This window comes from Elaeis guineensis, chromosome 11 (genome assembly GCF_000442705.2).
Source record: "Elaeis guineensis isolate ETL-2024a chromosome 11, EG11, whole genome shotgun sequence".
Lineage (NCBI taxonomy): Eukaryota > Viridiplantae > Streptophyta > Magnoliopsida > Arecales > Arecaceae > Elaeis > Elaeis guineensis.
In genome coordinates, this window is record NC_026003.2 from 115,830,344 (window position 1) to 115,849,223 (window position 18,880).

General features: G+C 39.4%; 1 protein-coding gene across 2 annotated transcripts; it reads left to right on the plus strand.

Moving 5' to 3' along the window:
* The first annotated feature begins 7,150 nt into the window (after positions 1-7,150).
* On the plus strand, positions 7,151-17,945 carry LOC105053992 (squamosa promoter-binding-like protein 5). 2 transcript variants are annotated; one of them, XM_073246221.1, is made up of 4 exons: positions 7,151-7,905; positions 8,020-8,135; positions 17,238-17,285; positions 17,359-17,575. In XM_073246221.1, the coding sequence occupies exons 1-4, from the start codon at positions 7,382-7,384 to the stop codon at positions 17,376-17,378; spliced, it is 708 nt and encodes a 235-aa protein (XP_073102322.1). In that variant the 5' UTR covers positions 7,151-7,381; the 3' UTR covers positions 17,379-17,575. The 2 variants fall into 2 exon arrangements, with proteins under 2 accessions (XP_073102322.1, XP_029123105.1); XM_029267272.2 differs by having other exon boundaries at positions 7,163-7,905; positions 17,238-17,945.
* Positions 17,946-18,880: the final 935 nt, after the last annotated feature.

The window sequence follows — 18,880 nt, forward strand, 5'->3', positions numbered from 1 at the left end:
TGAGAATTTTTCTTGCAGGTGCACGACCCCGACGATCGGACGATGAGGAGATTGACCGCAACAGAAGCTATCATATATATTATAATATCCAATCTGATGACTGTAACAAAAAAATATAAAAAATAATAACTTTCGAAAGTAAAATAAGTTTACTCATTTAGAAGGATCTCAGCCTAATGCACGCCATCATGATTTGCTTCGTCGCAAATATGAAAAACGTTTGCAGCCTTTCTTCTTCTTCTTCTCCTTTGTTTTTTATGTGTGTGTGTGAATGCGTTTGCAGCTCAAATTATCGAAAGAGTATCGGTGCAATCATCATCATCATCATTTTTTTCCTTCTACTTCTTTTTCTTCTTCTTTTGTTTTTTGTGTTTGTGCGTGTGTGTGTGTGTGAATCCATTTGCAGCTCAAATTGCCCAAAGAGTATCGGTGCAATCATTCATTAGCCTGGGGGACCCAGGTTCTCCTCCTAGATTATCTTTACAAGCAACCTCTACGGCTCAAGTCCATGCCGCCTTCCACCCAAGGAGCAAAGTTTGACACGAAATCTCCATATAATACAGCCACAACTGTGCCCAAATGGTGATTGAACCACATGGTAGGGACCATACGGTGCACTACCTGGAACTTTGCGTGCCCTTCGAACCTGGCATTGAGCGACATGCAATGCATGGCTCCAAGCTATATGAATCACCCACTGCAAAGTTACACAGGATTGCATTTGTTTTGGATAGAAAAAAGAAAAAGAGCACGAATCCTTTGCGGTTCATTCACGTTCGTACAGTGATGAATAGCCACCACTAAAAGATGGACAATCATCAAATAGAATAACTCATGATGAATGTATGCCACATACATATGAATTGTTTCATGGCCGTTCTTGTTGTGACGGCGGTCATTCAGGACTGCATGATGTTCTGTAGTGCCTCAGTATTGTTGTTTGAGATATTGTGGAACCAATATCATACTAAAGCTAGTTGGTTGTTCTGTCAGTAAACTAAGAAAAGATTGGTTATGATCGTCGGAAATTTTGAATTCTAATACCATTAAGCCAATAAGAAAACTACCAATAATTTATATCATATTTAACAAAGACTAATAGAAAAAAAATATATGATATTGGACAATAATGAAAATATAATGTTATCATCTTTCATTTTATTTTTAGTATATATAAAATAATATGTTTTAAGACTGAATAAGTATTTTATAAGAGAATTTTGAAAGAAAAATTTGAAATTTAAAAAATTACAATAAAGTATAAATAAATAAAATACTGGTCATTGTTTATGTTATTACAAATTTTTAGAATGTAATAATATTTTTATATTATTTTTCTCAATAATGTAATGGGGGTTGACCGAAACTATCATAATAGCTAGATTATAATCTTTTTATTTGAAATTAAAGATATTTTTTTTAATAAAACTGAACACTCATATAAATATAGTATGAATATAACAAAAAGAATCAGAAAATAAAATATTATAAAAAGGTGCCATAGCCATCTCAGTTTACAAAACATCTCTTGAGTACTCTACAGCAAAAGAAAGACCTAGTCATCTGTATTATTCATCTTTCAATTGATAGATACACCTGTCATCCATATATATATATATATATATATATATATATATATATATATATATATATATATATATATATAATCAAAAAATAAAATATTATGAAAAAGTGCCATAACCATCTTAGTTCACAAAACATCTCTTGAGTACTCTACAGCAAAAGAAAGACCTAGCCATCTGTATTATTCATTTTTCGAATTATGAAAAGGTACCATAGCCATCTCAGTTAACAAAACATCTCTTGAGTACTCTACAGCAAAAGAAAGACCTAGACATCTGTATTATTCATCTTTCGATTGATAGATACATCTGGCATTCATATATATATATATTCTCAAATATGTTTCAATTACCGTAGAAAAGTTGGTGCATACATAGCTGAGACCCACGTCTGTCTCTGTATCCAGTTCATCACCGTTGCAGAATCCCCCAAATGATAACATAGTTAGGCCCCAAAGTTGGTCTCATATACATAATACTCGTCTAAGTCACTCATAGCTCAGCCTCTGGGATGGTGGTATGAAAGAGATGATTAACGTCTGTGACCAAAAACAAGATGCAGAAAATGTGATTATAGTAAGTGTTTGTGTGCGTGCGTGTGTGTATATATATATATATTAGTCTAATCGTATACCCCGCGACGTGAGTAGGAAGCCATAGCCGACGGGGACCAGCTGGAGATGCTTTTCCCTCCGCAGGGACGCGCGGCTACTGTTCTCAAAAATATAAAATCTTCATCGTACGTACAACGATGCACATTCGGAGGAGCGCCCCACCATCGATCTCTACTGTTGCTTGCTTTTGTTTTCAGTGCCTCTGGCTCACCGAAGCATATATGTTGCCTTGTGGACACACATAGCTGCTATTTGCTACGAGGAAGTTGGTAAGGACAACTTGTTCACGGTTCCTGCTTGCAAGGATGTGTTTGGAAATGAGATGGCGTCCGAGCACAAGAGTTTTTGGAGGGTAGGTGCCAAACGCTATATTTTTGGAAGGTCAGATTGTTCATTCTTAACAAATCTATCAGCAGTAGATCGTTTAATTATAAATTAAGTATCTTGATATTATCTGCGATATCATTATGTTGATTCTTAACAGATCAGTTGAGCATCTCACTATGATATGTGACATCATTGCATTTATTATATATTTTTGTAGGTTTTTATGATATTTGAGTTGACCCGGTCTCCAGTGATCAAATATACCAACATCAATCATATGCAATTGGTGTAATAGTTGCGATTGATCGATTTAAGAAAAAAATAAAAAAATGGATAATATATACAAAACTTATGCTTTTCGTAGATTTTGTTGCATGATGTAGCTTGGACATGATTGATTTTACTCCTAAACCACATCTTTATTCAGAAACTTATCCTTCTGGATAGGTTAAATTACGTACAGGTAGATGAGTTTTGGTGATTCCCTGAGTCCCTTGGAAATAAATAAGGATGTGATTATTTTATTCCATATGATTAAGGAACGATCAAAATATTCACAAAAGTATTATATATTCATCTTCAACGAAAGTTACCATATAGTGTTGTCAATTATACTACGGCACTATGTATATTATTGGATGCAGAGAAGGTACTATAACCAAGTGAATTCAGAATTATCCAATTTTATCCTTTGACTATCTATACTAATTGAGGATAGAAAAAGTTCCACCATTATTTTTTATTCCGCATTTGAAGTAGACAAAATTGCATTGCTACTAGTTGAGTCACCCAATTTCAAGAAAAAAAAAAATCAAAAATGGATATTATATATAAACTTATATTTTCATGAATTTTATTAGGTGATATAGTCTTGGATACGATAGATTTTGCCCCCAAATCATATCCCAATTTATTCGAGGCAAGCCAACTTGATTAGCGCATAAGGGATTCAATGATATTTTTGGATAAGTCTTGGTGATTCCTTAGATCCTTTTGAAAAAAATAAATTCCTGATTATGTTATTCCATATGACTAACAAAAGATCAATCGTTTTATCAACAAGATATTCAACATATTTATCTTAAAATGAAAAAGTTAGCATGGTGCTGTCTACTATATATACCATGGTACTAAGTATTTTTTTTTTTTAGAAATTTCATGAAAACTACTTATTTTATTTTTCTCTTTGCGGATGCATGTCATTTTTATCTTAGAATTTTCTTTTTTTTTAATTTCTATATTGAATGTTTTTTCATCTCTCCGGTTAAAACATTGATGTTATATGTCTAAAAATTATTGAATCCCGAATGAATTTAGTCGTGCAGCACTTAATATACTTTCACGAACTAGAACGTCTCCATGGGACAAGCTCCAGGAGAATCAAAAAAAAAAAAAAAAAAGGAAAAAAAGAATGCAAGGGTAGCTATCATACAAAGAGTTAGAAGAGCTGACATCAACGTTCCTTGTTCTGGTGTTGCTTCCCTTTTTCGATTGTTTTGGTAAATGTTCTGGCGCTCATTGTCCACCAAAACATGTTTGCTGTGTTTCCATACGTATGTCGTTACCATCCAGCAGGAACTCTAAAAGGACAGTCCGATGTTCATGGCATTTTTTTAAAAACAATACTGCAATGTGGTCCTGGAACTGTTTTTGGTTACAATAAGAGCATAGCTGAAAAAGGTAAATAGAAAACCAATTCTCATACTACATAGAGAAAACCCATCAATAGCATGTGGATTGCACAGTCAAATACTGTATAAGATACGTAGTCCACAAGTACACATCACGTCGAAAGAATGATCCCTTTTATATAAGCACGGTCTATAATTTGGAGGCTGTATAGAACATTTTGGGTCTCACGATTTTACTCTTTAAAAAATACCTCACATAGAAAAGATGTCTCCTTCTATATAAATCAAAGTATTTCTCGACTTCAATCAATGTGAGACTAATGATATACAACAGTGACCATTGAAAACTGCATAATATTCTGTTGTATAATTGTACATTGCGGAGGACCTTGATTATAAAAGATTAGATCAAGAATGCTATGCTCGAGTAAAATCAATTCGATAACTATTTTCGAGTCACGCTCCACGCCACCGTCCTCTATACATGCAGGCGGTTGTGTTCTCTTGTTTTTTTTCCATTCGCTAGCTGGATTCTTTGAATCAACCTTGTGATTGAATGTGTGACAGTATGGGAATCACTTTTTATTTTCTTTTCTTGAGTAGGTGACTGGGTTCTTTGAATCAACTATCAGTGACCTAATGTGCGACGACATGCAAATCATCTTCAGCATATGTTATCCTCTCTTTAATCTCCACTTTCCATAGACAGAGCCCATATTTATGGACAATATCCACTAAATAATAGAACGATCCACTTATTTCAAGAGCTATAGGGAAGAAGTTAAATTTCTCTCAAATTCAGTCACTAAATGATGCTAATCAATTTATCCAGTCCGATCTAATTAACACGTCCATCCTTTTCCTTTTCTTGATGCCACGACGAATGATTTTAAATATGCAAGCATATTTTGCGAATTTGCTTTAACGAGAGAAGTCCAACTTAATGTTCCAAAACAGATTGCCTTGTCCTACTTGGATAAAAAACCGGACACAAGCTTGCTTCCGGAATCCAAGATCTAATAAGCGAGAACAAATTCGCCGACGAGAGAACAGCGTAACAGGAAAGAAGAAGCGAACAAACCAGACTGAGTTTACGGTCGCAATCGTGGCCCGTGGGACACCGTATCCCAGTCTAGGATCCAGGGCGGATAACATCCGCCGTATACCGTTTCGGTCAATCCTAACGAGCGACCAGAATACGGTGGTCAATCCTACTAACAAGTTGCGAGAATAAAGGCAATCCGTCCCTCCCACCGTACCCTCCATCCCTCCCAAACTCCACTCTTTTCCTTACCATCAGATATTCTCGCAGCCAGGATCCGTTTGGTTGGCGTTGATTTGACGTAAAAAAATAAATTTTATATTAAATTATTATATTTGATATAAAAATAAAAAAAATAAAAAATTGATAAATTTATATTTATTTTTTTAAAAAATAAATAACATAAGTATTAATGTTTGATAAATTTTTGAATGATGATAATTTATATTTGATAAAAATATTTTTAATAAAATTATATAAATAATTATTAAATTTGTTATGATATTTTTTTAAATTTATTTAATGAAAATTTTTTGTAAAATAATTAAGATGAAGATGATATTATGTAAAGAACTATATAATTATGGTCATTATATAAAAAATTAATTGAAAATAATAATATTATTATAATATTAAAAATTTATTTTATGTTGAAGAATGTTGTTGCTGCATATTTTTGGCTTAGGTTAGAGTGGTTGGAGTCAATCGAGATCTTGTGAAAAGGATGGCGATCGAATCTACAAGTGAAGTTCCTAATTAGGAGTGGTTCCAATGAAAATTTCTTGATGCTCAAATTAAAAATTCAGAATAGATCAGAGAGTGAATGCTTAGATTTATTTATATCTTTGGGATCTCTCGTTTGTCTCTATTTATAGGTCAAGATCAGAATCGTACATGGAGACATGACGGCGGGGCCCTTTGACCTCATGTGGATATATCTTTTAAGTTCTCGCTTCCTTCTTACGGGTTTGAATTGCCCAGCTGCTTAATGGCTCAAGTTAGTTTGCCTAGAGCTAGGGGTTTATGTGACATCTTCATGTGCATAATTAAACACTCTCTTTTAATGATTTGATTTGAAAGGTATGCAGGTATTTTCAATCAACTATTTTAGAATAATAGTCAAGATGATAGTCAAAATTAAGATTGATAGTTGACATTGAAGTTGGAAGAGACAATGATCTGCGTATTCGAATCGATAACCGATCTTTAAGTTGGCCGTTTGTATAAATCAAAAATTTAATATTTTTTATTTATTAAATTTATCTATTTTTTTTATAATTAATATATTTATAAATTTAATTATATTTTTATATAAATTTATTTTTTATTAAATATAATAATTTTTTTTTAACATCATTTTTCAGAATAATTTTTCATCCAGCAACTATGATACAAATTATTTTTTTACAAATTATTTTTTAAATAAATAATTTTTAAAAATTATCAGATTCTCTCGTAACCTTCGTACCCCAATCAAACCGACCTAAAGAGATTTTTTTTTCTTTTTTTTTTTTTAAAGGTACAGACCCTGAAGAGGCTTTAGCAAAACGAACTACACCTTTCTTGCGAGCTTTGAGTCATGAGGGGGGGGATGTGTGTTGGGGGAATTAATTCTCTTTGTGAGGCTAAGCAGATGGACCCCCTGTGCGTGTCAGAGGCGCCGCGTTTAATGCAGCACCACCCCCTTCTTACCCCTCCGGTCTTGTCATCCGATTGAACCGCTCGATCATCTCGGGACACGTGTCTGGGACCCACGTCTCAGCACGTGCGCTGCACCGGGGTCTACGGCGCCTGGCACGTGACCCCACTCACCCCTTCCTTCCCCTGCCCCCTCGATATAATCCCGCGCGGGGTTGGACTGCCGGTCTGTCGCAGTGAGTCGCCAGTCGCCAGTCGCCAGTCACCAGTCCGCACTCTCCAGCTGGCTCTCGCCCAGTCGTTGCAGCCTTTCCGCCCTCTTCCTTTATTACTATTATTATTACTACTACTACTATTATTATTATTATTATTATATCATTTCTTTCCTCTTTTAGTTTTAGGAGGCAGAGAGAAGGAGGAGGCCTTCCTTACCCACCTTCCATTGGGGATCGCTTATTAATAGAGCGAGAAATATAGTGTTAGGATACTACCGTCCTTCAAACGAAGAGGAGAGAGCGAGAGAGAGAGAGAGAGAGAGGAGGGGGGATGGAAAACGGAGGAGGGGCCGTGAAAAGTGGCGGGCAGGGGGCACCGTCGTCCTGGGACATCTGGGATCTGGGTAACTGGAGTTCCGCAGCCATCGCCGCCGCCCCTTCGTACTACAACCCACACGCCATCGCCTCGTCCACCGCCTCCTCCTTCTCCTCCTCCTCCTGCTGCCCCCCATTCACCGACCACGCCGCCATGGTCCCCACAGCCACCGGGGACCACCTCGCCCAGGGCCAGCGGTACGGCCACCACCACCACCATCTCACGTGTTTGAAGCTCGGAAAGAGGCAGTACTACGGAGAGGAGGGGATCGCCGGTGGCGGGATCAAGAGGGAGAAGCTGTCGTCGAATCCGGCAGCGGCGGCGGCGGCGGTGCCGAGATGCCAGGTGGAAGGCTGCAATAAGGCGCTGGTGGACGCCAAGGACTACCACAAGCGGCATAAGGTGTGCGAGATGCACTCCAAGGCCCCCAAGGTCGTCGTCCTCGGCGCCGAGCAGCGCTTTTGCCAGCAGTGCAGCAGGTTTAATTCTCTTTCTTTCTTTTTTTTTTTTTTTAATCCATCTCTCGTCTCATTTCCTCCCCCCCTACTCTACTTCTTGGAATGAATGATTAATTTGGATGGATTACTTGACAGGTTCCATGTGATATCGGAGTTTGACGACGCCAAGAGGAGCTGCCGGAGACGGCTGGCAGGGCACAATGAACGCAGGAGAAAGAGCACCAATGACTCCATTAGAAACCCTTCTCTAGGTACACCATCGATCCTCTCTCTTTGTTAAGTTCCCCTTCGTCCTTTATTCTTGTTCTCTTCCATTATTTGAATATAAAAACTTAAAAAAAAAAGAAAAAAAAAAAAGCTACTTTGGCTACTATATTTGGCAAAGGTTGTCACATAGATTTTAAAAATTTCGCTTGATTCGATGCTTGAAGGGGACCTGGTTGCTTTTCTACAAGTGAGGGTTTAGTTTATTTAGTTAAGCTGCTTAGGCCTTTTGTCCAATGGAAAGAAGGGAGAGGCGTAGCATAATTAATAAGGATTGTAGGGGTCCGATACCGAGAAACCGGGAGTTTGATGGAACATAAAGGCCTTTACATGGGTGGGGAAAAGTTGGAAAGGTTATTTGCGGACGATATTTTACTATGGTTTCTAGATTAGGGTTAGGGCTTGGTACGAAAATACAGCATAAACGTTCCAAAAAAAAATAGGGAGGGAAGAAAGGTAGGGGGTGTTGTCTCCATCATGACTGTCAAATCAAGGTCTTGTAGCTGACAGCACGCGGAGCCGGCAAACTTTATCTACAGTGTCTGTGGTTTTAGGTGTTTACGTTGGGAGTTGGTGTGGTGGAGATACATGATGCTTGAGCTTGTGTGATTAGTGTTTGTGACTGTTGTGGGTTAACTAATGGAAAATGGTGGGGGATTAATCCATGGTAGATGAAGTCCATCAAGAATTTACTCTGATGGTATCAATTTTATACTGTCAAAATTACTCTAAATTACCTCTGCTCCCAGTTGACCTTGTATGTATATGGTACAGGTTCTGGTGCTGGGTTGAGAGATGTGGGGGTTGGGTTGAGTAAGTTTGTTCTTAATGGACATGCCTATGTTCTGTATTAGGATTTGTTCAAGATTTTATCGTTTTGAACCAAAGTGGTAAACCGAGATTGTGAGGATTGATGGTTCCACAAGAAAACACTCAGGTATTCACTCGTACATCTGCTCAAGAGTTATTTGTCTCCGTCAAAGATCTTTACAAGGACTATTAGTAGATTCCTTGTTCGACAAGTGGACGGGTAGGAAATAATATCCTGGTCAAGAGTTAATTCCAGAAGGATATCAAAATTGTATTATTTTTGTAACGACTGTTACTGCAAGTAAAGCAGTGCAGAAAATTCATGCATTTGTTGTGTTTTGGACCTATCTTCTCTTTATTTCCCCCTTAACTTTTAATTTCACATCGATGATATGAAAAATCTACAAGATTCCATGAGCAAAAGGGTGTTTTGGTGTGGAGTAATAATGAGTGAATTTGTCCTGCCAGCAAATTATTATCTGATTAGGGCTACTGTTGAGATCATGAACACAATTCTTGGGCCATCAATTAACTTTTTTGCCAACTTAAATACTTTCAAATAAAAAAAAACATTTTATCCTTTACATTTGTCAATTCTATATACAAAAGACAGATTGACTAATAAGTGTGTTCGTTCTTCCCTCCATAATCAAGATGTTACACCATTGTACTGTAAGGGTTTCTTTAAGTTGGTGCAAGGGAAGAGATCAAAGCACATGCTTGTATGTCTATGTTTGTTTTGGACTTGTCTTCTCTCTTATTTTTCCTTTCCACATCACATATATGAACAGAAATGCAGTGATCTAATTAACCAAAAGAGAGTTTGTCTAGCATAGGTTTGAAACTGACTATGGATGGGCAACAAATCATGATGTCATATAATTATGGTTGCATTTGGAAACTCAAGATTTGTTCCATTAAGTACATAACTTTCCTATTATTGTACCACCGAAAGCATTTAAGAACAAAATGAATCCTTTAATACCATCTTCTTTGTATTTAAATGGACAAACAAATTCATATTCTCAATGTTTTCCTCTTGTGCACTATCAACTAGATGGTGCTACCAAGGAAATGAAAATAGAATTATGCTTCCTTTGTGTTGGGTGGATGTCTGGCCAAGACACCACCTCCCAAGATCTTTTCAGTATCACGCGATGCAGCAGGAAAGAAGAAACAAAATAAAATAATCAAAATACGTGGATCAGCCACAAAAGGGCTCACATCCATGGGGCATGCAAATTTTACTATGAAAAAGAAATTTTACAAGAGATCTCACCTTCAACCCTCGTACACCCAATTTCTCTCTCACCTGAAGTTCTCCTCACAAAAGCTCTCTTTCGGAAGGTCCTCTGAACCTCTGAAGTGACCGGCGTCTGCTGTCCAAGAGCCTCCTGCTCCTCTCTCAGTGCTTCAGCCTCTCTTTCTTCTCTCGGATTCCGTACGGTTCCGTACGGCGCATCCTCCGGCAAAACCAGACCACTCTGTTTTCCTCTGTGCTTCACAGGCCCTTTTAAAGGGCTTAAACCCAATTAGATTAGGTTTAAGACTTTAATCAACCCATATAAGGATCTGGACCATTGGATCGAGAATCAGATCAACCCACGCCCTTCGATCGCGCTCCAGTCCACGGAATAGTGCCGTGGACCGCGAGAAACGCGTGGGAAACGCCCATGCGGTCCACAGGCCCAGGCAAGGCGCCTGGGCCGGCCCGCGTGCGGGCCCGCGCACGGGCTGGGCCGCGCGCCCGGTTGGGCCGCCCGCCTGGGTGCGCTTGGGTCGCGCGTCCCGCACGTTGGCCCCACCTGGGCCGCGCGCCGCCGTCGTTCCGCTGGCCCGCCGCTGGCCGTTGGTGGTCCTCCGCTGCCTCGGGTCTCGTGCTGACTTCAAAAGCTCATATCTCCATTCGAGCTCCGTTTGGGGTGATCTTGGTCTCGTTGAACTGTTTTTCGCCGCGAACCTCGTTGTGGGCTCAATGTAGGCTGAATCTCGAGACGTCAAATTCTAACAATCTCTATCTCGACTCGATATTCGGTCTCCAAACTTCGAGAGCTTCTGGATCTTCTCGCCCCCATGTCCTGGGCAATTGCCTGCTGATCATGAATGGGCAAACATGGGAGTCGAGCCAAGCTGCTGGATCTCATCTCTGTCGTATGCTGTGCTCCTGACCTAAGATCTGCTCGGGGCATCATCCTGCGGCAATAGGAATCTCACATTGCGACGTCATCTCTCGTCCTCTCGAGTCTCGTCTCGTGTCCGATCGGCCTCCTGGAGCTCCACCTCGCTCTGGACTTCGTCTGACTCTCGAAGCTCCACCTTGCACTGGGCTCTCTGTCAGGTAATAATGTTCTCTACTCCACTTCTTTTCCTCCAGCACAATTCTATCGTCGTGTAGCATCCTCAAGATTCTTTCACCAGCTACCGTCCTGTAGTCTCTCGAATCCAGTCTGCTAAGTGAGATAAGATTCTGTCTGAAATTGGGTATGTATCGGATCTCTCTCAATCTCCTCACTGCACCGTCATGTGTCTTCCAATTGACCGTTCCAATATCCGATCGCACAGCTCGATAAATCCGACAGATATAGTATCCTCAGTGTTCTTCAGGGAGTCAAACTGCTTCTCTCTGCAACATACATGACAGGGGTATACAGAATTTAATATCCACTGTTGGGAAGAAGTAGATATCTCATCAGATATCTCTAGGACATCTCCATTTGAATCGCTGCCAGCCGTCGCTACAGCAGTCGCCGTCCGATTTTTGAGTTGAGGGTAATCTCTGGTTAGATGCTCTAACTCCTCACACCGGTAATACCTGATTTTGCTCAAGTCCCTCCTGGACTTGGACCGCCCTCGTTGCGATCTTCTGTCGCTTCGTCTATCGTCTCCTGCTCCTTCATAAGTCACTAAAGCTGAGCTACCGTCACCTGAGCTCAAAGTCGGATTCTCCCTCTTGAGAATCTCGTTCTAGAGTATCGCCACGGTGACTTCATCCATCTTGATAGTGCTCTTCTCCACTAGAAGAACAGTCACGAAGGACTCGTACGAAAATGGAAGCGATGCTAGTAAAACCAGCGTCCTGATCTTCTCCTAAACATTCTCACCAACACTGAGGAGGTCGGTGAGGATCTTCTGGAAGTGGCTTAGATGCTCATGCACGCTGTTCCTTAGCCATCCGCAGTTGGTAGAACTGTCTTGAGAGAAAAAAATGTTGGTGAGAGACTTCGTCATGTACAACTCCTCGAGCTTCGACCACAGCACCGTCGAAAAAGTCTCGCTCAACACATGGATCACCATCTCATCCGTCAGGTATATGCGGATGGTGCTTACCATCTGCATCTGTAGCCGTTTTCAATCCCGCACCTCCATGGTGATCGGCTTCTCATCGCACAAGAGAGCATCGATCAATCTCTGTTGGATGGGCACGTCTTTTACCCTTGCCTGCCACAAGAGAAATTGCTTACCATCAAATTTATTGATCTCCATCTTGATTGATCTTGTCTTCTCCATCTTCAGTCTTGCTCACCACCGCTGCAATCTGCATCCTTGTACCGCCTTGTTCTGATACTACTTGTTGGGTGGATGTTTGGTCAGGACATCACTTTCCAAGATCTTTTCAGTACCACGCGCTGCAGCAGGAACAAAGAAGAAACAAAATAAAATAATCAAAATACGTGAATTAACTACAAAAGGGCTCGCCTCCACGGGGCATGCAAACTTCACTATGAAAAAAAAATTTACAAGAGGAGATCTCATTCTCAACCCTCGTACACCCAAATTTTCTCTCACCTAAAGTTCTCACAAAAGCTCTCTCTTGGAAGGCCCCCTGAACCCCTGAAGTGACCGGCGTCCGCTGTCCAAGAGCCTCCTGCTCCTCTCTCAGCACTTCAGCCTCTCTTTCTTCTCTCGGGTTCCGTACGGCTCCGTACGGTGCGTCCTCCGGCAAAATCAGACCACTCTGTTTTCCTCTGTGCCTCACAGGCCCTTTTAAAGGGTTTAAACCCAATTAAATTAGGTTTAAGACTCCTTAATCAACCCATATAAGGACCTGGACCGTTGGATCGAGAACCAGATCAACCCACGCCCTCCGATCGCGCTCCGGTCCACGGAATAGTACCGTGGACAGCGAGAAACGTGTGGGAAACGCCCATGTGGTTCACAATCCCAGTCGTGGACCGTTCGGTCCACGGTGGACCGGGGTACAGGCCCAAGCAAGGCGCCTGGGCCGGTCCGCACCCGTGCGCGGGCCACGCGCCCGGCTGGGCCGCCTGCCCGCCTAGGCCGCGCGCCTGGGTCGCGCGTTGGCCCCGCCTGGGCCGTGCACCACGGCCTCTCCGCCGCCGGCTGCAAGCAGTTCTCCACTGCCTCGAATCTCGTGTCGACTTCAAAAGCTCGTATCTCCTCCATCCGAGCTCCGTTTGGGGTGATCTTGGTCTCGTTGGACTTTGTTTTTCACCACGAACCTCGCTGTGGGCTCAATATGGGCTGAATCTCGAGGCGTCAAATCCTAACACTTCGAAATCAGTTTTCTAAGTTAGAACTAGTAGAAAGGTGGAGAATGGAAGATGCATAAGTGCTTTCGGGACATTTTGGTTTTCTTTCTCTACATCACATATATGTACAGATTTTGTGAGGATGTAATTAGCTGAAGTTGCAGCTTAATTTCGAAACTGATCAATAATTGAATCTCTCTTGCCAACAGCTTATGATGTAATCATGATTGTGTTCTACACATGTACGCATGCAAATGTACATATATTTGAAGTACATATGCCTGTGCGGTAGCATGGATGCACACTATTGTTCATCCACATAAGTACTTTTATGTATTGAGAGGTCAAAGACTCTGAATCTGCAGCCCGAAATAACTGGTTTAAGATTCAAAAAAGATTACAACTTGTAACACATTGAGAGGTCACGAAGGGAGAAACTTTTGATGAAATTTGAGTTCAAATATAAATGATGAGTAAAATCCAACATAAATTGCAGGCACTTGTATAGTCAAACATAAAATGCTGGACACTGACAATGACTCAAACAACCTTTTAGCTTGTGATAGTTTAGTCAGGTCAATCACCTGCACAATCGATAGATGATGCCAGTTCAACATGGTCATTATTTACTAATATTAGGTGCTCTGATGTGATTGTTTGTTATTCATTAGCAAGAGCATGATGGACAATAGAGATGAAAGCATGGTGCCACATGTTGTTTAAACACTGAAACTTCATTGAAACTGAAACAGAAAACATTTTGGTTTTGTCTGGTAAAATATGAAATTGGGGCCAGTTTGGGAGTTTTGATTGAATGCAACTTACTTATTAGGCTAAATTCATTGGACATATGAGCTACCTATGCCTGATTATTCCTTATTCTTCATTTCTTTACATGTAATCAAAATTAAATTTTATTTCTTCATTTTCATTAAACTCAGATTTTATGAGCTTTGAGAAGATTTTTTTTAGCATTACATTCTAAAAAGAAATATAGAAAAGTGAAACTTTTTGACATAATTTGTTATCCAAAACTCAAATCCCATTGATATTTAGATTTGCCATCAAACTAAAAAGAAAGTGACGTTCTACATTCAAATACTGTCTAATTTTATATTATTAAAAACTTTAATCATGTTGGTGGAAAATTATAGAAACAATATTTCCAAAGGTCTTAAAATATATATTTTCCAGACATCATTAGGGGTGTGTGTGCACGCCTACAACCATGTTTAGAAAAGTGGCACGGCGCTACGCTTTTGTTTGACTTAACATGCTAGATGAATTCAAAGCAGCTGAATTATATATGTGTTTTATAATATTCAGATCAGGGTCTCTGTGAGAATTTCAATTTTGAGTTGGCCATTATTTATTTTTCATTTGGAAGCATTTTGGACAAGTGCTCTCGAAAGCATTCTAGTTTATTACTCTCTCAGCCAGCCTGTCTATCTAAATTCTTTTATTCTCTTATTTTTTCGAGTTTTTAATTTATTTATTAATAATTTCCCTTTGAAACTATTAAAACTAGTGCCAAAACTATTAAAATTGCCAAAACTTCCAAAGTTAATTTTCTCTACCAAACTGACACCAAGTTTTTGAATCTTGTGCAACAACAATTGAGCAGGTAACCAGCTTATATCACTAGTTGGATCATATTCCCATGTTATAAGAAAATAAAATATATTAAAGAGTTACAGATATCATAATTTTGTGGTTCCCATGGTATGAATACATGACAGAAGCAATAATTTACAGAACTAACAAGGAGGAACAATTATGTCATCAATGCAAAAGCATAATGTACACAAGTTACTGTTTGGTACACAATCAATTTCGTAGCTTAATGAAAACGAAATTGGACAACTTCAAGATATGCATCCCATCCGGCACTGCAACAGTTATTGATCGACTTAATATCTTTGAAAACATTTTATTAAGGATATAGGAATTTGTTAGAAAAAGAGTGGCGGTACCCCTCCCCCCGCTTTTTTTTTTTTTGCGTCTTCTTATTTTTGAATTCCTTCTTCAAGAAGATTCTTACATTTAACATGATGCCTGTTTTTGATAGGAGATATATGATAAGAGCCCATGTATTTTAGATTGAATGGTACGGGGTCTAAAGGCATTAAGAATAGGTTTTGGAAACGTTAAGATAGAACTATTTACACTTGTAAAAAAATCAAAGAATTGGCTCCATGTAATTTTCCTTCACTTTTTGTGTGAGAATGTAATATCTGTTTTTAAAGACTTTTTGAGTTGGCTACAAGTGATAAGTGTCATCAGGTGGTTACAACCATCGGATAATGTGGCTAGAAGAATGTTAGTATTAAATTGTTACGTCAATTATTTGCATTACAAATCTTGTTTTATCTTTCCTATTCTGAACAATTTGAGTTTCATTCTAATCCAGTTTTAAATATCTTCATTTCTTGTGTGACATCATTTCTTTAGAAAAATAATCCACCTTTTCTTGGGTTATGATCAGTTCCCTTGTATTTTTGTTTAAGATAAGTGGTTTCTTCCCTTTTCTTTCGCATATTTCTTTTGGAGAGCATCTCCTATCAATACGGGGTTCTTCCTTCTATTGTATGACTTTACCATTCTCTTCAGGAAAAATCTGGCCTTTTTCTTTTCTCTTTTTTTTTTTTCCTGGGGAGATGTTGTGGAAAAGTCACCATCCATGTTCAAAACCAGACCTCAATTACTTGATGTTTAATCTTAAAAACAATTTCAAATTGATTTTTATGACTTTGGTTGGTCAAGTTCTACCATTTGAGCTTTGTTTCGAACTTGTCATGAAAACCTTTAGTCTCACATTGAAAGATTTAATGCAAATATATTTAATAGTTCCTCTACAAGTGGACATGGTAGAAGGTGTCGGCCTTTGGGCCACGCACCATCATGTGCACTCATCATCTTGGCTCGGTATGCACGTGTGCTGCATAGCGCGAGCTGGGCCAGGCCGGGTATGTGTGGAACCTATTGTTTTAATGACTTTTGTCAGATTTATTTTTAGTTTTTAAGTAGGCTTAATTGTAGGAGTTATCGGATTAGCTGTTGGAGAGGTTTTCATGGGCTGACAGGTGGTAACCCTCTAGTGCTTATTGCTATCTTTATGAGCCAGGAGATTAGCTGTTAGGGTTGTTTCTGTGTCGACCATTCAAGAACTACATCCATAAACAGACAAGTAAATGTGTATTAATTTATTTTGTATGCATGCATGTATAGAATGCAACACTCCTCTCTCAGGTCTAGCTAGCTTCATCTCTTTATGTAGCCAATATTGTGCTCATGGATGACCATACCATACATGAGGAACAATAGGAGGAAGTTGAGAAGCCAAGGAATGCTTCGTCCACATATAAACTCGAGAAGGCTGGTTTGTTGCATTTTCATGCATCACTTTCTCACTTTCAACACCTGGTGAACCCCCCATGGCTATATTTATATGAATAAGGGACATGCATCTACCATTTCTAGAATATATTCTCTCTCTAGAACTCTTCGAGCAACTCACCATAGGTTTGTAGACAAATCCAGTTGCAAAAACCTGGTCGGCTTGTTTCCAAAGAAATGCTTTCTGTTCAATTCATGGTTTGTTTGTCCAAGTCCCCCTTAATTTCTTTTCCTGTTTTGGCAAACGCAAGCATTCATTTTACTCTTTGATGATTCAAAAGAATTTGTTGCAAGATGGCTTGAAGAACCGGGAAGCAGAACTTTGATCATAAACTTCATCTTTGTGCACTCCAATAATTGATGGTGAAATTCTTGTACTCTATTCCTTGGCAGAAAACACAATGATGAGCAGCAGATTCCCCTATGTACCAACTTCTCCAGGTCGTGCTCACTCTCTTCTGTCATCCAAGGCCTCCCCTTGGGTTTCAAGTACTGACCTCTCTTCTCGATCCAGCGCTGCACTCCGAGAACTGATAGCAGAGAACCGTGCTGCTGTCTTTGCTAGGCAACTCTTCTCCGACCGTGGTGGCTGGCACAATGTGTGCTCAGGGAACCAGGCAACCCTTCCTTACGTGCCACATCAGCATCCAGAGCCATTGCAAGCACAAGCTCAGCTTATGGATGGCTGGAACCAATTCCAGGAGGCTGGCAACCATCATGTGACGCTGGACCTCATGCAGATGCCCAGCTCCTCTTTTGGGATTCTCTCGGGAAGGAGGAAGTCGAAGGAGGATGAAGAGGAGTGCTGTGAGATTTGGAAATCTTTGGAAGGAGCCCATGTGGTGTGAAATCTCCAGTTCTTTCATGGAATCAAGCTGCTAATTTTCAATTGAATTAATTTTTCGGAAATTGGTAATGTATTTGTCAACCAATTAAACTTTAATGTGGAAGCTTCCTTATGGTATATTTTGAAATATATATGTGGTAGCTATTTTTTATGTGTCAAGTTTGAATTTGTTGTGCTTGCTTCATAATTTGTGATTGCTTGAACAACTGTGGCTGGTGGGATCTGTTGGTCTATTTGTAACATATATACGTATACTTGTATACGCCTGAGTATATCTAGCCTAACCCAAACAACAATTTATTTATTGTGAATTCTTCTTAAATTGAAAGCTTCTATCATGAGAAGTGCCCTGTATGACAGAGGGCTTATTGTACAATAGCTAAGAGAGGGCAACTAGAATTTGTTTGAGAGCTCAACGCTGACCAGCTATGGTTATGGTTCAAAATCAGGCTTATTGAAAGTTTCGTGTCCGGTCTGGATTTGAGAATTTTGGGTCTTTAATCAGCGGGTTGGTCATGGTTCAAAATTAAGCTTATTGAAAATTTTGTGTCAGATCTGGATTTGAGAATGTTTGGTCTCAATTGATTGCTATATGGTATGATATGATGTGATGGAATGAAATTAAAATAAATCATTTTACAATATGTTTCGGAATACAAATTCCACTTGTAAATTTGTAATCAATTATGCTTGCTTATATATGATCTAATTTGAAGCACGTAATTGGATGCTTCATCAATAGGCTTCTCAAAGGATGGATGCCTTTTAACTTGATTAATTATTCAAGATATAGTCTTCAGTGCTCATGAAAATCGAACCCTATCTACACGAACCGAATCCCAATAGACGTTAGACAGCGGTCACTTCGTGTTACACGGTCTCGATCATGACCCGATTCTTCAATAGATTTTGTTGTTATAAAAAAAAAAAAATTGAAACAAAAACTTGCCAAGACTTGGATCCGACCAGGCTTAGAAGGTGAATTCTAAACTAGGTTGAGTCTTCTGAAGTGGACTTTTGTCACTAGTGCTTCATGAAATGCGGATGAAGGATAAAATTAGTAAAAGTACAAGCCACAGAGTCTTTTGTACAGCAACACATTCGTACAGCCTTTTCCTTTTTCTGTGACAACATTTTATGGATCGAAAGAATTTGGACAGCAGGTTTTTTTTTTTTGGGTAAAAGACAG